Raw genomic sequence first — 27,192 nt, forward strand, 5'->3', positions numbered from 1 at the left:
GATGCGTATATTACCGCGCGAAGTCAAGCAACAACATACAGCCATAGCAAAGTATCCCCCAAAACACTTATCGAAAAGAGATTCAGGAAACACTGTCAAGGGAGACATTTATTTGTATTTTTGCGTTTGTAAACAGTGCATACGGTGTTTTTTTAGAAATATAAAAAAATCGTGTTGCTAGGTATCGAACGTTAGTTTATGACATCATTACTTTAAATCAGATGAAAAGCATTTCCTTAAATGTCTTTAACTTTCAGTTTCCTTAGTACTCCCAGAAGTAACGGTTGAATCATTTGCGATCGTCACCTGAAAAAAAAAAACATTTAATGATGAGAAATAGATTCTAGCTGGCGGATCAATTAATATAATTAAAATATTCTCCAGAAAGGTTGAACTTGGCCCAATCTACCTGGAGTGAAAGATTTGCCCAAATTTAAAAGCAATATAATTGTGGCACTGGTGGTTAAGTGAAACAATAAAACAAATGAATTTTTAAAACTTCGGAGAACTTTCTGGACATTTTTTCGGCAGGCAAACGTAAACCAGCTTTTATCCAGTGTGCTTAAGCAAAAAGCATTTGAACCCCATTTAGCAGTAGGGGGAGGGGGGAGGGTGGTGAATTTAATTCAAGACCCCAGTTTAGCTTGGATGACTGATTCTCCGGCTCATTTTCACCACATTGTTAGCTACATAATTATTTGTTACTGAAAACTAGCGTTGGTATATTGCAATTCCTGAGTTTTGATTGGTTTACAGGCCATGGTACCATGAACCACAAATATGGTAGGTGTATGTGTCAGCGAGAACAGCCGGAAAGTTCAAATATTACAACTGAGTCTTTCGGTGTTTTTAATAAAACGATTATTCCACTCGTGCTTGTTAGATATGAGATAGTTATACACTACGCGCCTCGTTGGCTATCTACTATCTCAGATCCAAAGACATAATTGTTAATTATGTCCAATATAAGATATGAAGTTATGTGTTACAAATTCAATTAGATACGTGAAAGATTCCGAACGGCTATTAAACTAAGGTCCTAGTTACTAGTATATGAATTTCATATAGTTACTAGTCCTAGTTACCTCTTCGCACACGGAACTTGACTTTGAACCCAGTCGCTCCAGAATCGTTGCCATCGGATGAAAAATTGATCGTTATCTGTTGACCGTTTCCTGGGATGCATAGGCGTAAACGGGGCCTTTGGCGTCGGTATAAGTAATGGTCATACGCTGCTGCCAAACTATCATAAGTAGTGTCATCGTCATAGTCATCAACCTCATCATCATCTCTTTCACAAGGGCCATCTTCTTGGTACAGGTCCAGCGGCAGAGACCTTCTAACTCTGAATGGGAATCGATTACCACTGACTCTTCGTTTCAAACGACCTCCCTGCCTAATTGTAACGATATCCTGGCTGCAAAAGAAGTAGAACAACAGGATACAGGTTCAGAGTAACAACTTATTCTATTGTGAAGTTTAAATGGTAAATGACATCACCAAAACAGCATAAATACATGCACTAACTTGTCGAGGGGACTCGATTCTCGCCAACTAAAACTAAGGTTTCACTTGTCGAAATTTTGCAGAACTAAAAAGTTCACAATTAGAGCTTTTCGGTTAGTTGCTTACAAGAGTGGTCGATTATGCAGGTAGATTAAAACTTTTTGTTTTTGAATATTGTTTTTTTTCAACGACACAGGATTACCAATAAGGCGACTGCTTCAACTCTTGGAACTGTAAGTAGCGGAAAGGTTTCAAAGGAAGGCATATATATATTCACAATCTCCATATCCTTAACTAAGCCATGAAAGCGGATTATAAATAAATAAAGAGTGATAAATCTCAAGGGACGGACCATTATTTTTTTTCAAAACAAAATGATCCGTCCCTAATTGTATCTCTACAAGGATTAGCTATCCTTCCTCCATATAATTGGCATGTGTTTCCACAGCCTTTCTTTTTGCTCAAAAACGTTCATTCGACAAAATTTAGCGCCTTGTATCTTGTATTGACTTTCCTGTATTGTTTTAATTTTATGTTTTGGTAATTGCGAGATTATATAAACAAATACTTTCCTCTACATAAAGCAGAGAGAAAATGACAAAAATTAAGTGTGTTTCTTCAAGACACTTAGTGATTCTCTCGATATTTGCATTCTGAGTCTAATATCGAACCGCGAGGATATGGTATCTCTCTAGACTTACTTTAAGTCAGTATTTATTGCGAGAAAATCCAGCCACACTCCTCTTCCTCGGCGCGCGGTCCCCCCAGCAATTGTCCACGTAATGTCCACATTGGGTGGATAGGCGTTAGGAAAACCAGGGGACATAAACATCCCGCTAGTGCCCATCAATGCAATAACTTGGGGAGCTAATAAAAGAACAAATGCATGCTTGTTTAGTTTTTTTTAAATACTAACTGATATTTCTTTCTTGCGGAAACTTCGTTACTAAGGACAAGAGCGAAAGTGTCTTTTTTCTTTCAAAAAGTAACTTCCGTGACAACTTACGGACATTTCAATTGTGTCTAAACCAAGCCCAAGATACCAATGTTGACGCTGCGTGTTTCGCAACAGTAGAGAATTTACATGGGGGAGGAAACGGGATACAATTTTGCTTTGCTTCCGTCGTTTGTTTTTTTTGTTTTCCGTTATATTTGGTTAATTTATGGTTATTTAGTGTTTATTCGATTTAGTTTTTCAGGTTGTTGTATTTTGTTGTATACAGGTATACAATAGAGAGCAAAACACCAAAGCTTAAAGCCACTTGAAAATGCATGAAACAACCTAGAAACAATACAAGAAACAAAAGAACCAAAAAACGGAATGAAGCTGTTTTAAACTCGTCGTACTTTACGCTTTAGTTCAAGAATAAAACTCATTCACAAACATTAAAACAAATTGATTGATTGTTTGATTGACGAACACTCTGAGTATTTTGAGCTTGGAGTACCTTTGGTTAATTGAAAAGCCTCGTATTGCGTCAGGTTGACTTTTTTTTACAACAACAACCATTTTATTGCCAGAAAAAATAGAAATATTTACAGCATAAAATAAAGTAACTTACAAATTCTCAGATAAAGTGAGAATAATAAGACGTAGCAACGGAGTAAGCTTCGTACCACCGGAGTTTTATTCTAAGAAATATTTGACTTTAGCTATGCATTATGTGTTTCATACTACGGTTTTCCTTAGACGGTTTTGGAGCCATATCTAGATGATGTATATTTATATATTGTTTCAAAGATTTTGTTCTCGTGGTATTTCTTTGTTTTGCGTCACTTACACCGAAGATAAACCTAAATTAAATAATCTAGAAATTACTAATTTTGACTTTCATTACCAGGTGTAGTTGTTGGAGGTAGGGGGGTATGGTTGTTGGAGTTGTTGGCGGTAGCGTTGTTGGAGTTGTTGGTGGAGCAGTCGTCGGTTCAGCATTGCATCCATCGGTACCGCAACATGCCACACCACAGGATGCGAGTTGACCACTATTAGTAGTATTAAGACCATCGCATACTGATGCGATCCCAAAACAAAGACAATGGCGGCAAGCACACTTTTGTTGTAATTGCTTGGCCTGAAGTGGTATTAACTGCATTTACCGTAGAGCAGACGAAATTTGGTGGACTTGGTGGGCATGCCCCTAAAACCTCCGTGTTGGCGCAATCTTGCGTGCAAGTGAAGCAGTTCAATGGTACGGGAACTGTCAATACAAACTCGAATTAGCATCGTAATATCGTATAGTATTTTGAATCGTAATATCGTATAGTATTTTTTTTTAAAAAAAGTTAATGCCGCTTTTTCATGTGGAACAGAAATCTTTGTGCTCCTAAAATAGGCATATTATGCGACTAGCACTGCTCTAAATTTTGTCAAGTTATGTCAAATAATTATTGTGCCAAAGCTCCCAAATTATGCTCTTAGATTTCTTAATTATGACTACTACATGCAGCGTTTTATCGTCTCCTCTAATTACGCAAAAATATTATCAGCGGTGGGCCAGGCCCTACCTAGTAGATATCAATATACAATACAATACAAATTTTATTGTTACCTCCCCATGGCGGCTTTTCAGAGACAATGACAAAAAAATACAATATTGTCTATAAAAAATTATTGATAAAACTATTTACAATAATAGAATAAAAATTCTTAGAAGTGCTAAAAATTGTCTATAAAAAGTAATTGCTAAAACTAATCACATGTAGAGTTTATGACATTATAAACTGATTTAAAAGATAAGGTTTCATTTTGCGTTTAAAAATAATAAGAGATTCACTTAATTTAAAATGGGGTTTCAGTGCAATCCAAGATGTGAGTTCTCCCGATGGCCCTCTTTAATTTTAGCCTGCGACAGCTCGGTGTTTTTTGGGGGGGGGGGGGGGGGGGGGGGGGGGGGGGCGCGGGCCCCCCCCCCCCCCCCCCCCCCCCCCCCCCCCCCCCCCCCCCCCCGCCCCTCTTTTCGTTCCTGCTAAATTGCCTAGTAAGATTTTTTTGGGTGTGTCATAAATACTGATTTTTGATGGATGCCAATATTTATGGAAAACAAAATATGTGTCGGTACGATCTGATCTACCAACAACGTTTAAAATATAAAGTTGAAACAGGGCCGTAACCAGACATTTGCCATAGAAGAGGCAAGACATTGCTTGGGGGTTCGGGGGCATGCCTTTCAGAAAATTTTGAAATCTAGAAGCCCTGAAACTCTTTCTTCAAGATTTTTCTTTTTCTTTAATCTAGTTTAACTTGGGATTATTTTCCAAACAAAACATATTTGTTATTAAATTTGAGTTAAAATAAAAAATAACAATAAATAATACAAAATATTTTAAGCCAGGTCTCCAATCACCTAGGGGTGGTTTTTGGGGGGGCCCCCGGAAAAAAAAAACCTGAAAATCTAGACGAGGCAAGTGCCTCGTCTTGTCTCTTGCTAGTTACGGCCCTGTGGAAGCGTAAAGTTTACCCGTAAAGGATTGTTCAATATTGATACTCATTGCATTGCAATAACGCTGTTTATAAACTAGATTTGATATCAAGTCAAAATCCCGACCTTGCTCTTGGTGTTCCAACGAGTAGTCCCTGTTCAGTTCCTTAAGTTCATCCTTCCAAGTATCAAGGGGTGATGCCGAATGAGCGGTCGCTATGCATGCTATCACCACCTAAGCGAATATAACAGTCAATTATGAAAACAGAAGAATTCGTGTCATACGGTAAGAACCTAGTTTTTTTTTCCAGGTTAGCCTAAACAGGTTCTTACAGAAATGGTAGTTAACACAAATTTAGGCTATTTAGTTTCTTAACAGGATCTTATTGTCTGAGGAAAATTGTTGGTAATAGAACTTTTAGTAATATTTGGCCTATTATTTGTATAAAATTTGCATTCCACACAAGTGTTTATGTGAAAATGAAGCACTAATCAATCAGAACATGGCATTGTATGCATGTACACTAAAGCCTCGTCTAAACTTATTTTCTAAAAGTAAACATTTTTAATTAATTTTAAAAAATAAGAACCTGTTTTCAAATTTTAGCTTAACAGGTTCTTAAAAGTTAGGTTCTTACTCGCAAGTTTTTCAAACGAGGCTTGACACAATTCGGCCCATGATTTACTCCTTTAAGAACAATACTGTGTGGCAAATGTAACTTGAACAACGTTTTTCGTAAAATTATCCCAGCAGTCGTTTTACCCACACTTGTACTGTATATTTTTAACACTGATATCTGCCAGCATTTTGTTGTCAAAAGTTGCACTAATTAATTTGTGAAATTTTTTAAATGTGTTTACAAAGAATATGATTATTATTTAAGCACTGAAGCTTCTTTAAGGAATTTAATGCCTTCTTAATAATAATTGAAATCGTTTAGTCAAAGAGTATCTCAATTCTGAAGTTATTCACAAATTACCCGTATACATAGCAAAGAGAGGTGATTTATTTTGAGAGACATTTCATATATTTAAGCTCTCGTACTGGCGAAACAGGTTAACTTCAAAAAATGTCTTCATTAAAAAAGGATTTACGACAATGCACGTTAAATTTTGTTCAGAAAGACAAAAATATGGTCAAAGAAATCTAGTGTGAAGCTTAGTTGTACAATTTCGTTTGCTGCTGTACATCGTATCAAGATAATTGTTACGGAAATTTGTCTAATGTGGGCTCAATTATTTCGAATACAAACACTACAAACGTATTAATTTTAGTAATAGGTGCATTATTTGTAAAAAGTATTAGGAACATTTGATGATATTATATCCAATAAAATAGTAAAAGTTATGAGCAAGAATGATTAACGACAAAAAGGATTTCAAAAACGATGCTCGTGACAACTTTGCAAACAATCAAACCTCAAAAAATCGAATTTCTTACCGCTAAAGAGAGCAGAACGGTCTTCATCTTCACTTGATTTGCTCGCTTGCAGGCTTTCCACAGCTTCGACGATTCTTGTTGGTGTTTGTCGCTTTTATATTGCTTTGATCCGTATACCGATATTTATCAAGCTATCCATCTGCTAGCCAATAGGGCTACATCCACTAGAGACAGAATGACTGCATGTCTATATCGCCTTTTACCTAAATATAGTTTTGAGAGGCACTTATGTCTCTTAATAATACAATATAAAAACAACGGATCACGTTTTGTTTTTGTACTTAGCCTAAGCATTTATTTTGTTTTAAAATGTTCGTAACTAGCAGTATATGGAGATTGCACATTTTTTTACTATAAAAAAGAAGTAACGGGATTTTTTGGTTAAGAATAAAAAATATAACACTTCGGACGTGGATGTGTATTTGATACTACACTAATATTGTGCTTCAGAGAAACTGTTAGGTTCTATTATGGATACTGTAGGTATAGCGATTTTACATTGTTCTGCATAGCGCACCCATACAAAAACTGCTCGATTGGCCTTTGTATTTCTACTTGTCCGATATTTGTTTGAGAATTTATTTTTAATTAACGCCAAAAATCGATTTGAAAAGATGTACTCTTCTCTAAGTTTCAAATCCCCATCAATTTCTTTGAGGTGTTATCAGTTGGGTTGTGGTCGAAAAACTAATTTTACGACCCTTTTCAGGCATTTTCTCGTTGTCGATGGGACGTTATTGTTTTAAAGGTTTTTAAAGGGGTAATATCAGTGCCAAAATATAACTCGGTTTTCTTGCTAGTGCAAAAACACACGCCATATAAATCCATTGGTATAACGGTACGATGTAAAGATATTCCGTAAGGTGGATTAGCTAACTAACAAACGGCCAAAAATGCAAACAAAAACAAAAGAGGAGAAGGGTGGTACTTAATATAACGTTCGTTTTGAGATTTTAGGTAACGCAACTTCATTGCCCACTCAGGTTAATTCTAGTGTTTAATTTTCGCATTCGGTGACAGAAACTCTAAATTAGAATTTATTACACTCAAATGAAGCCCGATTTGTTATTTTGCACTTCAGCTGCTGAAATGAATTTGCTAAGGAACAGATCCAGCTCTGCTTATATTTTTACCAAAAGGATTCCATAGCATGCTTGTGTTTTGTGCTGGTATTTAATTGAAGAGATAATGTCATGAGATACGCATGCGTGACTTGCTCCCTCTTGACTTTCGCCGCCGGGTTTGAATATCTTCTTCTGACCGGATGTTTTTCTTTCTTTTCTTCGCCATTGCTGCCCCCTTCCGTTCGACGCCCAGTTGGACTTCGAAAGGTAAACTCTGTAGCTCTTAAAAATTTCCGAACTGATATTCTGAAGCCTTGAGGCTCATGGTACTTCGAATTCTTCTTAAACATCTTCGATCTTTAGCCACGAGAAAATAAAAAAAAAAATCATAATGAAACCCACGTAAAATATTGCTCTCTTGCAAGACTACAAAAAGCAATCAATTAAAAAAAAATCATAAATAACACAAGCATAATAACTCTCTGCAAGGCCGTTAAATGTTCGTGTTGAATTTAAACACAGGAACACTATTTAATCAATTTTTTACGTGCATGTTCAAAAAATATCACGTATTTACTCAATTTCATCTTCTGTAAGCTATTACAATACTGAATAAATACCTAAAAATAACGTTTCAGGTCGGGTACAAATACACATTTTATCAACTCTTGATCTGATCTTTCACCTAAATGCTGTATACAAGGTGTTTTTAAAAGCAGTCTTGACGTTGTCTCTTCTATGTGCTTTTTGGGAGTTATTTTAGTAGCAGGAATAATTGACATTGTGAAGTTTCCACTTAATTGGTTAATTACATATCGTGATACAGTGAGCCGCTTTAAAAAAAAACAACACGTGACGGAAAGAGCACTAGCTGGCAATTTTTCAAAAGGAACTCATGAAAGTTCTTAGAATCAGACCGTTTATCTTTCGATAATACTCGCGCTTAACTACATGTTTGTTCAAAAGTCCTTTTGGATAGCCTTCTTCCGGGAGTAATAAATGTTGAAGGATGAAAAAGGTTAAAAATGTTTGGATTATATTGGGAAGGGGAAGGAAAAAATTAGGTGCATACAACAACACAGTAAGTTGAAACTGTATACTAATCAAACATAAAAAAGTAATTGTTGCTAAATGGCCATCATAGGAGTTTGAGCAAAAAGTAACTACCTCACTACGTCTGTAGGCTTACTTCCAAAAGAGTTTTTGTGTCCGAGCTTTGGAGGGCTTATTTTTGAGGTGGAGGAGGACGGTGCTTATGAACTGAATATTACGGTATTTTTGGTATTTTCGCAAGCCACGTTTCGGAATAATCTTTAAGCTCAATACGATAGAAACTTCCGTTTTATCAAGGTATTTATTCAAACGTTTTCTTTGTATTGATATTCCGTCTTTATAATGCTTCATGGTGCTGCAGTAGCGCAAAACAATGCTTGCAGAAACGACTCCAAACAAGAATTTAGTGGGCGTTTTAGGAGGATGCTTGAGCAAATATCTCTTTTGCAGAGATGCTTATTCAATAGAGATATTTTTGTGTTTGTGACGATAATTCTGCCTTATTAACAACTGCTGGTTTATAATTCGGCATGACAGTATTTTAGCCCTTAATCTATGCTAAGGTAGAGATTCCATGCATGCATTATGCAAATCCCAAGCCTGGGACCGCATCCAGTTGGCTATTCAAAGGAAGTAGCTGGTATTGACTGTGGAGCACTGAACATGTAGCTAGCATTTTTGTACTTTACACCAAAACTGAAATAAAGTGATATAAAATGGTATTTAAGGAGAAAACGGCATGATATTTTCGTGCAGATAAGTTTTCTAAACACAAACCTGAGCAATAGTGCTAACTCTTTCATAGTATGTTAATGATACGGCGTAGAATATAATTTTAAGATACAAACTCAATATTTGGGCGCATCTTTCTTATCTGTTCAATATTTTAGAGGACACGTCTTGAGACGAGAAAGTGTGTTTTGCAATATATGTGCATATATAGGCGCCCCGACTCGACATGAAGACTATAGCCTTTATAACATGAGCAATTTATGTTTCATTTCACGGTTGATGTTGTTCAGACCTAAAACTGATGATATTCTTTTTAGCTTTATTTTATTAAACACGACTACTGTTACAGGGGTAATGCCAATGTGTGTGGACATCTCAGAAATTCATGGAAAACAAAAACACTTCGCGCGCATGGTCAGACAGTGTTGACAACTAGAAACCATCCTAATATCACAGAAATATTTCTTTTCATAAACATCAAAATCTCTTATGTATCGCTTGCAGCGAAATTTGATCCAAAGTAACGTTCAAACGTTTAGTTAACTGAGTTTTAAAATGTTTTTGAACGTTTGTGTTCACAGTTATATTTTCTTCTTAGTCGATTTTGTCAATAGTTTAACCCGGCGACTTTTGGTCAATTTCCTGCAACCAAGGCAAAAAAGTAACCACGAGGAGCCACAATTACGTATCTACAGCTAAAAAACTAAATTATTTTAAATGACAATAAATCGTCTTCACTGATAGCAATAATGCTCGCCCAGTTAGATTTTTTAATTTATTACGAAGGACTTGAGGATAAAAAATAACAAGTTTGTTTTGACATTTTACTGACTGTTGCTATAGCAATCATATACAAAAATAACAGAAAATTTATTTTCTCGCCGCTTATGCGGCGGCATTCTCTTTTTAAAATAATTATTAGGATTCATGCATGGTCAGGCACGTTTATCTAGAGCAGTTTTCAATCTAGTGTCGTAAAACCAATCAAAGTTATCATTCTGACTATGATGTCTACGTTCGAGCGTTGTGGTCCACCAGGCGGGAGCTTAGTATCCCAGTTTCCGTAGCCTGAAGCGACTAGGAGTATTACTACTCCCCCCTTTATCGGATGCCAATTCATCGCAGGGTTACCCAGCATTAATTCGCCGCGACCCATTTATACGCCTGGGTAAAGAGAGGCCCTGTGAGAGTTAAGTGTCTTAGCAAAGAACACAACTCAATGACCCCAGCCAGGGCTCGCACCCAGACGCTCGATCCGGGGTCTAGCGGACAAGGACAACTAGGCCACCTGGCCTACCTGTATAATGGAACGTGATTAGTTATGTTGTACAGCGTGACTTAAAATTTGGTACGTAAATTATATACATAGTGTTAATATTCAAAGGGCTAAAAGTGGATAGAACTTTGTATTGACCGAAGGAATTATCACAATTTGTTTAAGAAAGAAGTCAAGAGAAGTTTCCGTCAGGCGATATTTCGAACTTTCCTGAATTTTACAAAAATTATACTCACTGCAACTTTGAACAATAGTTCCGTAAACAGTTTATTAAAAGAGTCTTTTTGACGAAATAAAAGAAAATTCGAATTTCCGGTCCCGTCTCAGAGTTTTTATATTTACAGACAGTTGCTCTTTATAAGATCTGATAACTCTGTGTTATCTAAAAATGACAAATTGACCGAGCAAGATATTTTTGAGTTTTAAAAATTGAAATTAAATGAACTGAATTAAACGAAAGTTTGACGCGAGTGAATCGACAGGAACAAAAAAGAGGCCTGTAATTCTGTGTTATATTGGTTGATTGCAGATGTTTCCAAGGTCTCGCACACGATGCCACGAGAAACTACTTACCAGACCCCTTTCAATTTACTTTTAAGTTGTAGATGATGTCAACAGAAATTCCCAGTTTTGCCATAGGGAAGCATTGTTTTCATCGTCAATTATTGTCTCCAAGCAAAATTTGCTTCTGCTACACCGCAGAAACATTCCGTGTATCCGCGTTGTAGCTATACGAGAAAACAATTATGGAAACATGTTTCCTTGTTTGCCTGACATTTAAGAAGAAATTCCACAGAAAAAAAAATGAATTTATTATGATCGGTACAAATTGTTTGTTAGTGTTTAATTGAGATAGTGGTCGATGCTGGCAGTAAAACACAAACTCGCACACACGTACAACTTGTGTGCCTGGCACGTACCGGCTACAAATGTGCCAAAACGTCATCCATCCGGTATCGATGGTGACAACTTTCAAGACTTTCAACACTAAGAAGGACTTAAAACAAGTTAGCAAACCACGTTTAACTCCATACGAAAATTTCTTGTAACTTTGTTGTCTGCATCAAAACGTTATTTTATTCATCAAACCAACGGATTGAGTAAGGTTAAATACAGAACTGTTGACGCAATTATCCTAGCTTAAACTTGCTGTTAAAATTAAATTTGAACTAAAGCGTGCCGTTCATGGCAAAGTTGTTTCAGGGCTCACAATCTTACCAGTTTAGATCTCATTTGTTTTCTATATGCTGTCTATATATTGGATAAACTTTGCTCACCGTTATCTTATGGATCAGCTAAGTTGTCAATACTGTTGATTACATTATCACGATTGTACAAAATTATACAGTCGAAATGCTATGAAAATCCTAAATATCACGCTTGTGTTAATTAAAACTTCCAAGCAATTTGATGGGAAAGTGTTTTCATGGAGATACAGTGCAAAACAATTGCTTTCGTATATTCACGGTGCAATAGTTGGGTTTCGTGCTGTATGAGAGGATATTGGAAGATAGCAATCACAAGTGTCGAGAACAATCCAAACTGAGAGCTGGCAAGCGTGAGTGAAATGTGTTTGTAAAAATTTTTTTTAGCAAAGATCCTATTTGTCAGCTGGTAAATTCCCAGTTTTAAATTTGATGTCTCAATGAAATGACCAGCACGTACGCAACGTGCTGTGTGATAATTTAACACATTTCATGGCTAAAAACAATAATAACTAATACATCGAAGATTAAGCAATGGTGGTCAGTTAATTGTAAATTTTTACCGCAACTTTTAAAAAGCTAGCCAAAGAAACAGATAGCTTTGTCCATTGCATGCAATTTATATTAATGATGGCTTCGTGAGACAAGAGATAATCTGAGAGCCTCTGTATACCTTTTTTTAATTATAACTCCTAGTTTCAGCGTAATTATAAGTACTTTTATAAAGTAGCCCACAAAAAGGACAAAAAGGGCCGTAGGTAAAAAGTTTTGTTTTTCTTATCAGCACGTACCTGCTGTTAGCTTTGCACTTAATGACAAACTGTATTGTTTTACTGAAGACCGCATGCCACGAATTCAGCCCATTAAAAGACAAGGTTTTGGAACTCTATCAAGTATTCAGGACATGTTTTGTCGTGCGTTTTTGCATATTTATCCTAAGGTTATTAAAAAAATATAGCACGCCTTCTAGAAACGTACATACTCCTCCTAAAAATGAAGAAATATGACAGTGAACGATATCACACCTCCAACTTTTGTGAAATACTAGTGCCGGTGCAGTTTCCATGCCAACGCTTAAATAAAATATAAAGAGCTCAGCTTTTCACCTATAATTCACTATTCTGATCTTGTCAAGTAAATGCCAGATGGATCGAAATATTAATTTCAAAGGCACATCAGCAAAGCCAATTCATGAAGCATGTAAATGACAATTTTTATAATTAGTTAATATAAGTCAATTTTAAATATGTAAATAGTAATTTTTATTTTAATCTTTTGTTATCAAATATTTCGTTCTCGGAAATATTAGCTTGTCAAGCTACTCTAAATTCGAGTTTAAATATTAATATCGGGAATCTATTAAAAAGAAGTAGTTGCTAAAAAATCATTCGGAAATGCTGTTGCGTTGTGTTACTCATATACACAAACTTTTGAGGTATACTGAGCTCTTCTGTAAACGTTTGTTCAAGCTTTCTGGTAAGAAAACTTTATTATTGCATTTCCACTTTATATACTTATATCTTTAGATAGATAAAAACCTTGTTGTTGTTAGTTCTCCGAAAGCTGTATGGTTTTCGCTAAACGACTACACGAGTGAATTTTTCATGTTTTGTCTCGAATACAGAATACAAACAGAGCACATACATAGGGAAAACGGCACGAAGCGTAGTCTTTTTCAATTCAGGTTTCTCTTAATATTAATCACCCTAACAACTGAGTGCCGGTAAAACTGTTTTTCTGTTATAAAGTAAATCGACTCATTTAATATATGTTTTGGTTTTGGAAAGATCGTTTTTTTTTCTCGTCTTTTAATTTGTCGGTTTCTCTTTTCAATTATTCCCGAAAAAAATACTTTGAAATGCACCCTTGCCGGTTTACCTCATTGCCATTAGTTTTAAGAGAAGCCGCACCCTTCATAACGTGGTCTCGACTGGAAAAAATTGGAAAATTGGAATTTAAATTTTTTTCGGGGGGTTTCAAGGGGGGGGGAGGACCCCCCAAGGAAAAAAAAAAAAAGAATGGGGGGGGGGAGGGGGAAAAAAAAAAAAACCAAAAAAAAAGGGGGGAATTTTAAAAAGGGGGTTGGAAGGAAACCGTGGGTTTTAGAAAAAAAAAAAAGGGATAAAAAAAAAAATTTTTTTGAAAAAAAAAAAGAAAAAAAAAAAAAAAAAATAACCCCCAAAAAAAAAAAAAAAAAAAAAAAAAAAAAAAAAAAAAAAAAAAAAATCGATCGTATGTAAATTGACCATTTCAGATATCCTGCTAAAAATAACTCAACTCTATTACACGTGGAAATATTTAATTTGGAAAAATTCTCCTCTGGAACATCACATGCAGATCTAAAAGGGACACTGTCACAAACTTCACTTCAAAAACTCAAGAGCCTAAAGACGTAGTTGGAAGCCTATAAAATAGTGGGGTGTGGTACCAGTGTTAAGCATCCCGAGGCAGACACGTACAGCAGCGCACCAGGCACGTATCGGCTGCACGTGTGACAAAAATGTCATCCCTCTGGCACGCGTCGCTTTCTTAATAAATATCAAATTAACAAGTTGTTTATCGATGGTCGCCACTTACAGCACTGAGAAGAACTTGAACAAGCTAGCAACGCATGTTGCGTTCAAATATTTAATAAAAACAACGTTAACTCTATACGAAATTTCTAATAACTTTCTGGTCTGCATCAAAACGTTATTTTTAATATTAGGTTAATCGTTAATTTTACAGTGCTAGAAATTTAGAGGGGTTTATCCGTTTTTTTAAATTGATTGCTATGCTTACAACAAAATCAAACTTCAAGGCGTTACGTACGGACTTTCGAGCAACTTCTATTAATCAGAAGCAACTTTTTTGGATTTTTGGAGCAACTTTTGAGCAACTGTTTGAGAAATTAAGAGCAACTTTTTGGGAAATCTCGAGCAACTTTTGAAAAGCCCCAGTTTAAATCTCATTTGTTTTGTATATATTATATAAACTTTGCTCACCGCTATCTTATGGATCAGCTAAGTTGTCAATACCGCTGAATACATTATGACGATTGTACAAAGTTATACAGTCGACAACCTACGAAACTCCTTAAAATCACGCCTGTGCTAATTAAAATTTTCCAAGCCATTTCAACAATATTTTTAAAGGAAAGTTTTTTGATATGGCTGCAGTGCAAAACAATTGCTTTCGTAAATTCACGGTGGAATAGCTGGGTTTCGTGCTTGTATGAGAGGATATCGAGAGATAAAAATCACAAGTGTCGAGAACATTCGAAACTGAGAGCTGACAAGCGTGAGAGAAATGTCTTTGTGATCAAAAAAAGGTCAGCAGTTAAGATACTGTTTGTCACCTGTTGAAATCCCAAGTTTAAATTTGATGACTAAATGAAATGACCAGCACGCAACGTGCTGTACGATAATTCAACTCATTTCATGGCTAAAACACAATGCAAGCGAATATATCGAACATATAAGCCTGGTTTTCACTAGCGACGCAAGCACAAGCGCAAGGATAACAGCTCTTATTTTTCCGTGAAAACGGCTTCGACTCAAGCAAAACCACTAGCGCATTGTATTTGGATGCTTGTGCTTGCGGCAAGCACAAGCAGAAGGATCAAAATTTGTCCTTTTTGCCGGCGTGATCGTGCTTGTGCTTGCGTCGCTAGTGAAAACCAGGCTTAAGTAATGGCGGTCATTAATTTGTACATTTTTATCACCATTAACTTGAAGCTAGCCATAGAAACAGAAAGGTTTTTCCATTACATGCGGGCAATTTATATCAAAGATGGCTCCTTGAGACAAAAGATAAAAAGAATTCTGAGAGCCTTTTGTGAACTATTTTTTAATTATTACTAGTATCAGCGTAATTATAAGTACTCTTAAAAAGTAGCCAAAAGGGACCGTAGGTAAAAAAGTTTTGTTTTTCTTATCAGCACGTATGCCTGCTGTTAGCTTTGCACTTAATGACAAACTGTATTGTTTTACTGAAGACCGCATGTCACGACTGGCACAGGCCATTAAAAGAAAAGGGCTTGGAATTTTGTCAGTGTTCAGGGCATGTTGTGGCGTGCATTGTTGTTGTATACCTTAACCTGTTAAAAAAAATATATAGCACGCCTACTAGAAACTAGCGGGCGTTGTTGCATATTTATCCTAACGCTATTCAAAATATAGCGCGCCTTCTAGAAAGTGGCGTGCGTTGTTTCATATGTATCCTTAGGGTATTAAGAGAAATTATAGCACGCCTTCAAGAAACTTACATATTGCTACAAAAAATGAAAGAAATATGACGGTGTACAATATCAAAATCTCCAAAGTTCGTGAAATACAAGTGCAGTTCCCATGCCGACTCTTTACATAAAAAATTAAAAAAAGCTCAGCTTTCCACCTTATAATTTACTATTCTGGTCTTGTCATGTAAATACCAGATAGATCGAAAAATTAATTTTAATATGGGAATTCTATTTAAAACAAACAGGTGCTTGGGAATTGCGTTGTTTTACGCACAAACTGTCAAAGAACCTTCTATAGAGGTACACTGCGTCCTTACTGTGGACGTTTGTTCCAGTTCACTGGTAAGAAAGAAAGAATTGCACTTTCAATTTATATATTTATTTTAGTCATGTGCCTTAATGATTCTAGTTCTCTGAGAGCTCGATTGTTTTCGCCAAGGTTATTAATCATAGCTAGCGTTGGCTGATAAATTAGAGAGCCCGTTGTATAACTTCCATACGATTGAATTTTGCATGTTTTGTGGCGACGTTTTGGAGAAGGGATTCAAAGAGACAGTTAGAATTCTATTTAGCCAAGAAAACCTTAGAGACACTGAATGAAACATGTAAATAAATTACAGAAGGCTTTCGACACAATTCTATGAAATGAAAGAAATATTCATGTATCCCCGAGAGGATTCCAGTCGGGCGTGATATTCACTACACCTTTTTTTTTTTATCTATAAGAATATTGTTTTTTCGGCACAGGCTGAATATTCTATTTTTCTGCCAATTTTAGGCGGAAAATACTCTTGTGAATATTCTTAGTTTGTAGTGTATGCCATTTCCGTTTTAGAATGTATTGGGGAATCAACTACTAACAAGTGTTTGTTTTATAACTGCTCTTTTGCTATTGTTGTTGTTGGGTTTTTTTAGCTTGTGTGCCATTTAGAAAAGAAAGAATTTTATACGGCTTAGTTAAAAGCAAATAATATTAATTGTATTTACAAATTTTCGACACACAAAATTATATTCTGGGCAAATTCTCAGCCTCGGGTTTATTCTTAATATAAATGCTTAAAATTTCGGCCTCGATATTATTATAAGATATTCTTTTAGAAAACAGAAAAGTGTACTACAAAAGGGACAACCACGCTTGAGACGTGGCAGCTCATTGATGTGAGTAGATATAGTAGTAGTTCCCCGATGGTGTAGTGGATATCACGCCTGACTAGTAACGGGGAGACGCGGGTTCGGATCCTGCCCGGGACACGAATTTTAATTTTCTGTTCATTTTATAGACGTGTGTCGAAAGCCTTTTGTTATCTATTTACATGTTTATTCACTGTTTCTAAGGCTATCTTAGCTTAATAAAATTTCTATCTGTTTCATAATCCCCATAAATTCGGGATTCAATGCTGAAACACACAAATTAATAAGTTGCTACGTCTCCAGCATGGTTGCCCCGATGGTGAAGTGGATATCACTCCCGACTGGTAACGGGAAGACGCTGTTTCAAATCCTGTAGGGCTCCACGTTGCTCGCCTTTTTGGCACTTTTCATGTTTCGAGCAACTTTTCCCTTCGAGCACTTTTTCCACTCGAGACTTGTCATTTGATCAATTTCCAGACCAAGGATCTCCGAAGATATCGTTTTTAAGGCCAACGACGTTTCCGAAGAAGATCCAGACAGAACTCGAAGACTCCCACACAAAATCCCCGACGTCATCATACTTTTCCCCGAATTTAAACTTTTGCTGTAAAATGCATAAAACTGCTGAATCTTGTTTTTAGAAATCAACCCCAAAGAGAAATAGCAATTTTACGAGATATCTTGATAGAAGCAGCGTTGGATTTTTGGAGCAACTCCGAGCATAATTCAGAAGCACTTATTGAGTTTTGGAGCAACTTTTGAGCAACTTTTTGGGAATTACGGGCAACTTTTTGGGAAATCTCGAGCAACTTGTGGAAAGCCCTAAAATCCTGCTCGGGCATATATTTCTTCTCGGGAATATTTCTTTCATTTCAGTGATGTGTGTAAAAGCCTTCTGTAATTTATTTCATGTTTCATCCGGTGAATACAAAGTGATCGTATGGTGAAAATAATTGCAAGAAAGGCAAGTTTGTTCACGGCACGAAACGTAGGGGTATCAAATGGTCTTTGCGAGCACAGCGTTTTTCTTTGCGAGCACGAACATTGACAAAAGGTAGCCCTGCGAGCAACGAGCACTTTTCAAAAACTACCTCCACTAAAAAACCGAGCATGTGAGCACTTGTACATTTATGCGAGCATGAGCAAACGAGCACCCACTAAAATTTTGCGAGCAGTCCAAGCAGAAGCCTAATTTTGCGTGCACTGCAAAATTTTCATAGACCATTCATCACCCCTAAACGTCTCTCGCGAACCCTCTCTTTTCTCAAACCAGTTGAAAGGCATAAAAAAGAAATCCACTTTACGCCAAAAAATAATTCAGAAAATTAAAAAGCTAGAAACTAAGCTTTTGAAGTTTTACTGTTATTTTGCTCGAAAAAAAACCCGCTATCAACTGCATTTGGAAAGCTGTCACGCAAGTCATACAAACGCGTGTTGTTGCGTGATTCAAACCAAATACCGTAAGTACATTTCAGAAGAAAAAGAATCCCCGCCATGGTAACGTTAGTCTCCTTCGCAGCCGATATTTGAGATTTCGGCTTCGAAACATACTTTGGTAACGCGTGACCCGTGTCTTAACACGTTCCTGTTGGATTCGATTTCAAAAATATACTCTTACTCTTGAATGACAGGCGAAAACAAATCATTTCTCGCTGACAAAAACGGAATATCCATAACATTACTGTTATAGCTCCTGATCGAATATATATAAGCATATAACTTAATTCACACAAGTATGATTGCCTCGTGAGTAAGACAGCTGAATAGTAATAGATAAAATAAATAAATAAAAATATAAATTGAACGATTTATGAACCGGTTCAGCCTAATGGCCCCCGGTTATTAAAAAAATATATATATTAATTACACAAACAAGATATAAAATAAATAAAATTAAAATATTAAGTCGATTAAATAATTCTACGGCTCGAATATTACACCTTTAGGTCTAAAATTTGGCATGAAGTATCCCTGTATGACTCTTTATAACCCTACTTTTTTGTTGTGGATGAAAATTTTTCGAGTGCCGAGAAATTAGCAATTCTGTTCAACGTGCCCATACATTGCTCTGTAAAAATTAAATAAATGCCATTAAATAATTCTACTGCTCGAATATTCCGCTTTTTAGTCTTAAATTTGGCATGAAGTATCTCTGTATGACTCTTTATAACCCTACATTTTTGTTTTGGATGAAAATGTTTCGAGTGCCGAGAAATTAGCAATTGTGTTCAACGAGCCCATACATTGCTCTGTAAAAATTAAATAAATGCCATTAAATAATTCTACAGCTCGAATATTGCACCCTTCAGTCTAAAATTTGGCATGAAGTATCTCTGTTTGAATCTTTATAACCCTACATTTTTGTTTTTGATGAAAATTTTTCAAGAACCGAGAAATTTGCGATTGTGTGATGTATCAATACATTGCTCTGTAAATATGTAAATCATCTCTGTGATTAAAGAATTCTACGGCTCGAATATTACACCTTTTAGTCTAAAATTTGGCATGAAGTATCTCTGCATGACTCTTTTAAATAACCCTACATTTTTGTTTTATGGTGTGAATCATTCAAGAGCCGAGAAATTAGCAATAACGGTACCGTGCAGCGCGCCCATACTTGCTCTGTAATTACATATATATTAATAATTGGCCCTCCTTCAATATATAAGCTACAGATCAGACATTTGGTGGTCATTATCTACATATGACTGGCTAAAATAGAGCCATTCGTTTAGAGCCATTTGTCTACTCATAGCCGAGCAATTAACGACTTTGTAAAGCGCGTCCAAAAATAATATATAAATAATCAAAACAAAATACTCTGTGCCGTACAAAGTTACAATGGCACAGTTGGGAGAGAGTAGTTCTACAGTAGTCATGCTGTATGTCCTGGTCGTTGGTCCAAATCTGGAGGGGACATTTTTTCTTTTTTTTTTTCCGTTACGAGTAAAAGTTTCACTTGCTCTTATGGGCGAAATAAAAATCCTTTTACATTATTTCGAGCGCGTGCGAGCAAACGTCTTGCTAATATATATTTTCTTAAAACCTGTAACATTTATTCAATTGGCAAGGGTTCAGTTTATTAATCTTGAGTGTGTGTGAGGACACCTCACTTGCTTAAATTGTTGGTTAAGTGTGACATTAAGTCCCGCTTACTTTTATTGTTTACATTGACTTGTTTGGTTTGAGGTAGTAAAAGATTCGCTATGCGTGCGAAGTGTTCGTTCGTTTATCTTTAACTTAATTTTGCTCGGCAATTGACCCAAGTGTGTGCGTCCAGCAAAAATAATACACAATTCAGTCGATTCCTTTGGTGACTAGGAAGCTAGAAGCTACGTTAATTGATATATAAGTGGTGTAGGGCCACTTTCGTGCATGTTCAGAAAGTTAAAGACTATCGTACCTATCAAAATATTAGCAAAATTTCTTAAAAGTACAAGCGATAATGAACATTTTTTTTAAAAAAATAGACTTTTAAATTTCAAAGACATGTTTCGGACGCTCCGTACCCATTACTCGCAGATTGAAGATGTTTCTTTCAAAATATGACGCTTACTCGGGCACACGACTCATTGACATGGTCAAAGAGGATATCCCGCTCCGTATTCTCTCCATGAACGAGCTTTCTACAGAGTTTGGAGTAGGGTAGCTTATTCTCTGTAATTAATGTGTCACTCAGGGCGAGGGTCTAATGTGCTTGACCGGCTCCCCGAAGAAGTGGTACTGCTCAACTTTTCCTCTTTCATGGATGTGGCGTTCATGGTATTTTCTAACTACATGTAAACGGATGATCTCGGAGAGTCAATAACAGTGAAATAATGTTTAAATGTTATAACCAACAACGAAAATCACAAAAAATGATTTTCACTATCTTGTTTGTGCGGTTGCCCCTAGATAAATAAATAAATAAATAAATAAATACACAGACAAGACTGATATAAACCGATAAATACAATTAACTTGGCCGATAAATCATGTATGATATTACTGAAATTTAACGAGATTTAACGGTCTTGTTAAATATGCAAGATTAAGGAAACTTCAAAATCTTCACATCATCTGTTTGGTACTGAAAATCAATTTTATCTTCTTTAAGATAGAAGTTAACTTAATTCTATCTTAATGAAAAACTGTTTTCTCTCTCATATTATACATAGGGAAGTAAACGATTATTTTCAGAAGGTTAACAAACCCGCAATTTCATCTTGGAAAGGGCACGTTAATAAGAAACCGACACATTGTTTCAAATTACCTTTCATTGGCCCCTTTTCTCTTTCCTGTCCTTACAATTAACAATTATTCTTTGAAATCGAGGTGAATATTCTGCCGCTATTCACCGAGATTTCAAAGAATAATTGTTTTACCCGGATTCTCCACCACTGTGACGATAGGATTTTCCTTGTTGGTGCGTTTGAACCGACTTTTGAACTGTACGGAAAGTGCGCTGTAGCTACGCTGAAATCTGGCTGAGATATGACTCAAATACCACTGAAATATGGGGGAACTTAACTCGGTAGAGCACTCACTTGCTGCGGAAACGAAGCTTCGTCACTAGCTTCTGTACACGGCGATCTAACTTCAAGGAACTTCAGAACTACAGACGTAAGGCTGAGACAGAACTTGGGTCCAACAGTAGTTTATTCGTATGTAGCATGTAGTCTTCGATGTAATCAAAGAAAGTTTACAATATCGCTTGCTTATATATGATTTCCTAGGTACAAAGTACAATTCTTAAGTAAATAAGTCCACGTATACAACAAAAGAAGTTAAAATATTCTTTTCAACTGTCAGTTATCTAGATTGACTGATAAGCAGCATGATGCAATACAATCTTACTTATGAAAGAAGCTGATGCAATATGAATATCAAACAAAGAAATTATCTTAAGTCCGTAGATGTACAAGTACAAAGTTCAACATGACTAAGCGAAAATACAAGTACAAAGTCCACCATGACTAAGTGAAAATACAATTACAACGTCCATTGTGAATAACCAAGATACGACAGAACTTATTGAAACCAGAGGACAACTGTTGGCTTTTCTACATTTCTCAGTGACAAACACACTCTATTATATCGGTGAGACGAGTAAATGTGGCTAAATATTATAACAACTGTGTCACGTCCATATATATCTTTTTGTCATTTTGGACTACAGTTACATGATCGAATGTTTAACGATTACTTTCTTATTCTTAACGAGACTCCCGGTCGAATCTCTACAGCAAAACAGTGAGCGTTGATTAACGTAACATCTTAAAACTGACTTCCTCTGAAATCACGGAATCATACTAATTTCTCTCGTTACAATATACACACGAAGTGATCTCAACAACAAGCAATCTCAAAGTTTTCAGAAGGAAACCATTTAAAGTCGATTTAATTGACCTCTCAATTCATGCGTGGAAAACGTACATATAAGCGGCACTAACCGACATGCGCGAAACAGTTTACAGAATCTTCAAACATGGCAAATCTAGTTAATCTTCGATAAAATCCTCGTCACAATCTAGCAAAATGGTCCTTTAACACCACTCAAACCTGCAATCTGATCAAAAACCTGCTTGTAAAACTTTTTGACCGTTGAATCAAAGCTTTTGAAGTTCACTTGAATTGAAAATTGAAAGAGCAGTTGGCGAAGGATCCACTGCTGCCGATAAATCTGCGGTATTCATTTCTGCCGATGCCGTGCGAAGAGCGACTTGACGGTAAGCAATTGTTTATCGTTTTAGTACTCGAGTTGTGTGGACATTGTGCTGCAAATTGCGAAATATGTAGTCTTCTCTTACTTTGAAAACCATCGGGCCAAATTTCTTAGCCTTTTTTTGTCTTTTCTGGTTCAGCATCTTCTTGTATTCTTAGTATTTGCGATTCAGAAACGCCGGCGAAACGCGAGTGAATAATGCTCATTAGCCCGAGATAGCGAACCAATCAGATTGCTTGAAACACCAAGATCACTGAGTGTGTATATACTAATACCTCTTAGCGATCGTTCTAATTTTGCGTTGTAAGGAAAGAGAAAAGGGGCCAATGAAAGGTAATTTGAAAAAATGTGTCGGTTTCTTATTAACGTGCGCATGCCCTTTCCAAGATGAAATTGCGGGTTTGTTAACCTTCTGAAAATAATCATTTACTTCCCTATGTATAATATGAGAGAGAAAACAGTTTTTCATTAAGATATAATTAAGTTAACTTCTATCTTAAAGAAGATAAAATTGATTTTCAGTACCAAACAGATGATGTGAAGATTTTGAAGTTTCCTTAATCTTGCATATTTAACAAGACCGTTAAATCTCGTGCGGCATTTCGAAAATTAAAACAAACTCCCGCAAACAATGCTTATCAGAAACAAAGGAAATTTATTCTGCCAGTTGTCTGCATTAAAATTCTGGTGAAACCCAATTGCTCGACCATGCAAAATAAAATTAATTAACCGAAAGAAAAGAAGATTACTTTAATAGCGAGCAAAACTTTGCAAACTACCCATTGTCAAACTATAATCCTCACAAAAACCTGTAAACTGTCTAACCATAGTTAATAGAGGGAAATGGTTAGGAATCTTGACAAAGTTCTTTGTTGTATGTTTTTGTTCGCTATTTTGGGGGTTGACCCTGCACAAAACCTGACAAAATACAATAGGTGGTTACGTGTGTTCATGTAACTAACCAATAAAAACATCGCGATTACGTAATTCATGCATAGTGTATGAGCGCAAAACAAAAGATGTGCAGGGTCGTGGACCTTCCAACATAAATCTTGGCCTCTTTGTTTGCTCCTTTGATGTTTTCCGGGTTTCCTCACCATTTCCCTATATTAACTATGGTCTAACACCCGGCTCCCTTTTCATTTTTGTTTCTAAAAGAAGGAACGGCCTAGAATGACCTAAAATGATCTAAAATGACCTATAATGATCTAAAATGACCTAAATTTACTTTAAAAGCTGACATATTCCCTCAAATGATCTAAAATGACCTAAAATGGGCTTAAATGATCGAAAATTGCCTCAAAAATCTAAAAGAGCATCTAAAATGATCTAAAATGACCGAAATTCAGAGTCGTTGCCAATAACAGGCGAAGCGAGGCACTTGCCATGATGAAAATCTTGAATTAATCATATTATTATTTACGTTCCTGTAAGAGGCTAAGTATTACTAAGAAGTAGGTGAATATGAAGCAAGTGTTTTTTTTCTGATATTGCGTAAAATAGAATTTCTAAGCTTTCCGATTTCACACTGGCTGACTCCTTTGGCGCTTTGTAATTGCCATGGCTATCAGAAAAGTCTTGCTCAAATTGATATCTAAAATGATCTGAAACGACCTTAAATGATCTTAAATTATCTAAAATGACCTTTAGTTGTTATTAACCGAGTAGGAGGTCTGTATTGAGAATCTTGACCAAGGTCGTAAGTACAGACTGTAGACAGTGAGGTCTGTACTCACGATGAAGGTCAAGATTCGCCCATACAGACCGCCAACGGCCGGTTAAAAAGATGTTGATGATATGGCCAAAGACAAAAGACTTTCGCTTTATGGAGAGTGTTCTTTCACATCGACTTTGTGGCGAACGGAGACGGAAAATTTTGGACAAAGGAAGGTCTAGCTCACTGTCAAGTATATTTTCAATTTCTCTAGCCTCTTTCGTTGACTGAGAAAATACTATTTAATACAGGATCGTGTTGAGTGCTTTTTGGATCCGTACCTTGCAAGAACGTCGCAGTTTTGTCTCCGGGCGAGCTGGTGTTTGACTGCGGACCTAAACTGAGCTTAAGGTGGCTGGTAACGGTTTCCAGCACTGTCCAGCTCTTATACTTTGACGGGTCAGTACTACAAATCTTTATCAGTTGATCCTACAATAATGGTATGAAATTAATGCCCAATGATGCCTTACGAAGCGGTTTCAGAGCCACCTTAAATTTTCAAATTTTTAAGGTGGCTCTAAAACCGCTTCGTAGAATGTTTTTTAACTTTGCAAAAAGTTGTATCTTACCATGCTGAGTAATGTTCAATAATAAAAAATGGGGGTCACCGAGCTCGTTTTTGAGTTGTAAGCACTTAAAGCCAAAATTAAGGGTGTTTTTAACAGGTTATACTGTTGCTATAGTAACAAATGACGTCATGAAAATAATCACAACATATTCACCAATCATTGGGCATTAATTTCATACCATTATTGTAGCATCAACTGATAAAGATTTGTAGTACTGACCCGTCAAAGGGTTTGCCAAATATTGCTCTTTCCCTTTACTTTTACCCCCGTCCGGTTGTTTGGCTCGATCTTCCATTTAGCTTCAATGTTTTTGTATACTTGTGTTTATTTTGTTCTCGCGGCACGGCTGAACAGGTTAAGATGCCAGTACAAACAGTAATAAGTGTTTCCGTTTTTCCAGCAGATGTAACTATGGTAACGAACAACACATCACTGGCAATATCCAAACCAACAGAGCCCGCACTTCTCACCAGCATGGAAGAAGGATATTTTTGGTGCTCGCTGTTTATACTTGAGGCCATCATCGTCGTTGTACTCAACTTGTTCACGATTATCGTCTTCACCAAAGACCGAAAGGTCCGCAAGCGCAGTACATACCTACTTATCAACCTATCAGCGGCTGATATGGGTGTCGGCGGACTTGTGATACCAACTTCTGTTTTTCGTCGCGGGAACACTTTTGGGCTTTGGAATGTCGAAGTAACACCTGCGTGGTTCATTTCCACGTATGGAGTTGACACGCTGTTTTTTGGATGTTCCCTTGCGTTTTTGGTGTCGATCTCAGTTGAGAGACTGCATGCTACAAGAAATCCAATGGGACATCGCTCAATGTCGGGACTGTCGTACAAGATTTGGATGTCTTGCATATGGGTGGCATCTTTTATTTACACCACGATCGTAGTTTTGTTCTTATATTACGACATAATCGGGACGCAAGTCTGGTATATCGTGGCTTCGTGCGTCTTTGGTTCGCTTTTAATTCTAAGCTGCAGTTACTGTGGGATTTTTGTAACGGTGCGATGCAGCGAACAACCGCAGCACGCTCATCGTGGCCAAGCTCAGAAAGAAAGAAGGCTTACTATGACATTGTTCATTGTCACGCTAGTATCCTTATCAGTGTGGATTCCATATGTGTTATTCACTTTCCTGGAGTCTCATCTGTCAGAGAAGTTGTCTGCAGAGGCGCTTTTGCGCACGCGAGGAGTTTGTGAGGCGCTCTTCTTTGCTAACTCGTTTGTGAATCCAATACTATACACGATCAGGATGCCGCAGTTCAGAAAAGCAAGTATTCGGCTGATAACTTGTGCGAGGCACTCTGGAATTGGACAAATTTCTTTGAGCTCGATTTGAAGAACTCGTAAAGAATTGTTGCTCTAGTGTCCTTTATACCCGAAGGTCGTTTTTGCACAGCTTAACGCGGGTTTAACGGAAATATCTCGTTCGTGTTTCAAGGAATGCAAAAACGCTCTCATTATCTCATATGTCTATGTTTAACGGTGTTTTGTATAGTTTTGGGTGATTGTTGGAGATGTTGGGAGAAGATAGCCTACGTTGAATAAGACAAAACCCCGGTAACCGGGATTTTGGTCGTCTGCAACGCAGGCTAGGAGAAGATAGAGAAATAAAACATATTGGAGATTTGTGTTTTTGAAATTATAATTTTTAGTTAAAAATTGGTAGACGGACACCAGACAGTCCCCTGACAACCTGGAGTGCTCTTGCGAAGAGATCAACTGTCGGGTGGTGTTTCTAATTTTTTTCGTCCTTTAATTCCTTCCTTAAACCTCCTAAAATGTCATTCAAATTAAGGCATAATGTCCCCTTAACCATAACAAGTACAGGCAAAAGAGAATGAGGTAACTTTAAAAGCAGAGCCTTATTCCGATATATCATTTTTTTAGTTTATATATGTGTGCAATGTGCAATTCACTAAGTTGGTGTTATTGAGTGGCCATGAAAATGGAAATCCCCTGAGCAAAAAATTGGAGATTATAAAAAAGGACGAATAGAATAGAATAGAATAGAATAGAATAGAATAGAATAGAAACTTTATCTTCACTGTGCAGTTCAATCGATTTAGGCCTGACATATCAAAATTAAAGCAGATCTTTTTTTTAATTTTAACATCAAAAGCAGATTGATTGAGGGCTTACCATTTG

General features: G+C 36.6%; 1 protein-coding gene and 1 pseudogene across 7 annotated transcripts; one reads left to right on the top strand and one right to left on the bottom strand.

The window, feature by feature from the left end:
- Positions 1-243: 243 nt before the first annotated feature.
- LOC144648017 (uncharacterized) lies at positions 244-6,499 on the bottom strand (annotated as a pseudogene). The gene is made up of 6 exons (XR_013569657.1): positions 6,367-6,499; positions 5,052-5,160; positions 3,326-3,704; positions 2,208-2,373; positions 1,086-1,417; positions 244-306 (listed from the first exon to the last, which is right to left on the bottom strand). The product of XR_013569657.1 is annotated as an uncharacterized LOC144648017 (transcript).
- A 1,160-nt stretch (positions 6,500-7,659) lies between these two features.
- LOC144650930 (trace amine-associated receptor 5-like) lies at positions 7,660-27,014 on the top strand. Of its 6 annotated transcripts, none has more exons than XM_078510733.1 (3): positions 7,660-7,697; positions 16,161-16,257; positions 25,434-27,014. In XM_078510733.1, exon 3 carries the CDS (start codon positions 25,445-25,447, stop codon positions 26,381-26,383), a length of 939 nt encoding a protein of 312 aa, XP_078366859.1. In that variant the 5' UTR covers positions 7,660-7,697; positions 16,161-16,257; positions 25,434-25,444; the 3' UTR covers positions 26,384-27,014. The 6 variants fall into 6 exon arrangements, with proteins under 6 accessions (XP_078366859.1, XP_078366860.1, XP_078366863.1 ...); XM_078510734.1 differs by having other exon boundaries at positions 7,661-7,697; positions 25,437-27,014; XM_078510737.1 differs by lacking the exon at positions 16,161-16,257 and having other exon boundaries at positions 7,671-7,697; positions 25,437-27,014.
- Positions 27,015-27,192: the final 178 nt, after the last annotated feature.

This window comes from Oculina patagonica, chromosome 4, assembly GCF_052425735.1.
Source record: "Oculina patagonica isolate OP01 chromosome 4, crgOcupat, whole genome shotgun sequence".
Taxonomy (NCBI): Eukaryota; Metazoa; Cnidaria; class Anthozoa; order Scleractinia; family Oculinidae; genus Oculina; species Oculina patagonica.